The following is a 3,447-nucleotide window of genomic DNA, read 5'->3' on the forward strand; positions in this document are numbered from 1 at the left end:
ATCAATCGGGAACCCCAGTAAGTAACCGGGACGTTGAACCTCAAACCAAAACAAGAAATCTTTGTACTTAATAAATGCTCGAGGTGTAGACCTTCTAAGTTAGGGTATAGAGCCTTGGATTGTTTTAATAACCAGAGTGCGGAACCATGGACCGGGGATCATGTCCCGGGACTTGGGAATGGTCGAGGTGTAGTCTCCCGAGCCAGGGTGTAGTGCCCTGGGCTTATTAATAACAAAGGTACGGAGCCTTGGGTCGGGGATCATGTCCCGGGACTTGGGAATGGTCGAGATGTGGTGCCCCGAGCCAAGGTGTAATGCCCTGGGCTTATTAATAACCAAGGTACGGAGCCTTGGGCCGGGGATCATGTCCCGGGACTTGGAAATGATCGAGGTGTGGTGCCCCGAGCAAGGGTGTAGTGTCCTCGACTTATTAATAATCAAGGTACGGAGCCTTGGGCCGGGGATCATGTCCCGGGACTTGGGAATGGTCGAGGTGTTGTGCTCTGTGTCAGGGTGTAGTGCCCTGGGCTTATTAATTATCCGGGGCTTTGTACCTCCCGGGTTTAGATATCACTTTTATGCGCTTTTCTTGAGAAGAACAAAACTTTCATTATATCTTCAAGCAAATAATTACATCTTTCAAGAAAAATACATTTTTAAATGAAATACATTCTAAGGTCTTTTGAGAGAGCGTCCTTGGGCATCTTTTAAATAATAAACTCCCGAGCTAACCTTCCGGGTTATTTTAAAAGGCCCTTCCCACCGAGCTTCCAATTTTCCCACATCCCCAGCTGGATTGACTTTCTTCTTGACCAGATCTCCTACTTGAAAGTCTCGGATTCGGACTCTCTTGTTATATGATTTCATAACCCGGCCTCGGTAAGCTTCCATTCGAATCAGAGCCTGCTCTCTCTTCTCTTCTACCAAATCCAATTTCATTGCCCAGCTTTGAGTATTATTACCTGGGTAAGATTCTACCTGGGCATAAGTTTGTCCGATTTCAACTGGAAGAACTGCTTCAGAACCATACACCATATTAAAAGGAGTCTCTTGAGTAGGTGCTCGAGGAGTAGTTCTGTATGCACAAAGAACACCGGGCAATTTTTCCACCCAGTCTTTTCCTTTGCCTTGCAGCCTGATTTTCAAAGCTTGCACAATAATTCTGTTGACCACTTCTGTTTGACCATTGGCTTAAGGATACGCAACAAAAGTGAAAGATTGGGTATTTTTCATTTCTTGGCACCAAGCGTTGATCTCCTTTCCCTGAAACTGCCTCCCATTACCTGAGATTAGTCTTCTGGAGACTCCAAACTGGCACACGATATTCTTCCACAGGAATTTCAAAACCTCTTGCTCAGTAATTCTTGCCAGGGGCTCGGCTTCCATCCATTTAGAAAAATAATCAACAGCCACTAGCAGAAATTTCTTCTGAGTTCGGGCAATTGGAAAGGGACCCACAATATCCATGCCCTACTGATAAAAGGACATGAAGCCCAAATAGGCTTCATAGGAGTGGCCAGGCTATGCTGAAAATTTAAGTGATGTTGACACCTTTCATAAGCTCGAACCACTCGGGCAGAGTCCTGGCTAATAGTTGGCCACCAGAATCCAGCAAGCATTGCTTTCCGGGCCAATGATACTCCTACAAGATGTTCACCGCAACACCCTTCATGAATTCCCCGAAGGACATAACCCACCTTCCCCGCAGATAAACACTTTAACAGAGGTCCCTGGAATGATCTAATGCACAAGACATTATTTAAGAGAACAAATCTGGGAGCTTGTCTCTTGATCTTCTGAGTTTGAGCTTTGTCTTTAGGTAATTCATTGCTTACAATGAATTTGGTCAGGGGTGTCATCCAAGAATCCTCTGGTGCTGGTAATGTTTTTTTTTTTCCGTGGAGAGGATTAACCGAGAAACATGCAATACTTTCCGGGTGCTGACTTCTGATAAAGAAGCGGCCATTTTTTGCCAAAGAATCTGCCTCCCCATTCTCGTTCGGGGTATCTGTTCAATGCTCCAATTCACAAAAACTTTTGCATGGGCTTTAATGAGTTGTAGATATTTAAGCATCCTATCATCCTTAGCTTCATAGATGCCCTTTCTCTGCTGAGTGATTAGTTGTGAATCAGAGTACAAAATAATCCAGGAAGCTCCAATTTCTCGGGCAGCCCAGATACCAGCAAGAACAGCTTCGTACTCTGCCTCGTTATTAGTCACCCGGGAGTCAATTCTCAGTGCCAGCTTAATCTTTTCTCCCGGGGGAGCTATGATCACCACTCCTACCCCACATCCTGAAATGCTAGACGCCTCATCCACAAAAACTCTCCATACTTCCTCCTTATCAGGTTGAACCATCTCAGATAAAAAATCTGACAAGGCCTGCGCTTTGATGGAAACCCGGGGCTTATATTCAATATCACACTCTCCCAGCTCAACGGTCCATTTGATCATCCTCCCAGAAACTTCTGAATGAGGCATAATTCTCCCGAGAGGACTATTGGTTAGCACAATAATTTGATTGACAAAAAAGAAGATCGGAGTTTCCGGGCAGTCATAATGAGAGCGAGAGCTATCTTCTCCACTTCACTGTACCGGAGCTCAGGGCACCTAAGAAAATGGCTGACACAATAGACATGCTTCTGATCAGAGCCTTCTTCTTTTACCAGGACGGAGCTGACAACATACTTTGTAGTGGATATATAAACAAATAATTTCTCTCCGAGCTCTGGTTTAACTAAGACAGGCAGCTCTGCTAGATGGTTCTTCAGATCCTGGAAAGCTTGTTCACATTTCTCATCCCATCCAAACTTCTAGGCCTTCCTTAAAACCTGAAAAAATGTATAACTCCGATGCGCTGATCAGGATATGAACCGGGAAAGAGAAGTAATTCTCCCGGTCAGCTTCTGAACTTCTCGGACAGACCGAGGAGATGGCATGTCTAGTACAGACTTGAATTTTTCTTGATTCACCTCGATCCCCCGGTCTGTCACTACAAAACCCAAAAATTTACCACTCTTCACGCCAAAGATATATTTAGCCGAGTTAAGCTTAATTCCATAATGCATGAGAGTGGCAAAAGTCTCCTCCAAGTCAGAGATAAATTCAGCAATTTCTTGGACTTGCCCACGATATCTTCCACATATACCTCTACATTTCTACTCAATTGATTTTCGAACACTCTGTTCATGAGACGCTGATAAGTGGCCCCTGCATTATTTTACCCGAAAGACATGACAACATAACAGTATGTGCCTCCCGAGGTGATGAAGCTGGCCTTGTCATTGATCCTCCTTGAGAATTTGATGATACCCTTGGTAAGCATCCATGAAACTAATCAGTTCACACCCAGGGTGGAATCCATCAACTGGTCAATTCTAGGCAGTGGATAATGGTCCTTGGGGCAAATTTTATTGAGATTCCGGAAGTACACACACATCCTTCAC

The 3,447-nt window shown here is 44.6% G+C and overlaps 1 protein-coding gene across 1 annotated transcript; it reads right to left on the bottom strand.

The window, feature by feature from the left end:
* Positions 1 to 672: 672 nt before the first annotated feature.
* LOC142538762 (uncharacterized) lies at positions 673 to 2,482 on the bottom strand. The gene is made up of 4 exons (XM_075644062.1): positions 1,931 to 2,482; positions 1,569 to 1,730; positions 1,284 to 1,470; positions 673 to 1,190 (listed from the first exon to the last, which is right to left on the bottom strand). The coding sequence occupies exons 1-4, from the start codon at positions 2,480 to 2,482 to the stop codon at positions 673 to 675; spliced, it is 1,419 nt and encodes a 472-aa protein (XP_075500177.1).
* Positions 2,483 to 3,447: the final 965 nt, after the last annotated feature.

This window comes from Primulina tabacum, chromosome 3 (assembly GCF_025594145.1).
Source record: "Primulina tabacum isolate GXHZ01 chromosome 3, ASM2559414v2, whole genome shotgun sequence".
Classification (NCBI taxonomy): domain Eukaryota; kingdom Viridiplantae; phylum Streptophyta; class Magnoliopsida; order Lamiales; family Gesneriaceae; genus Primulina; species Primulina tabacum.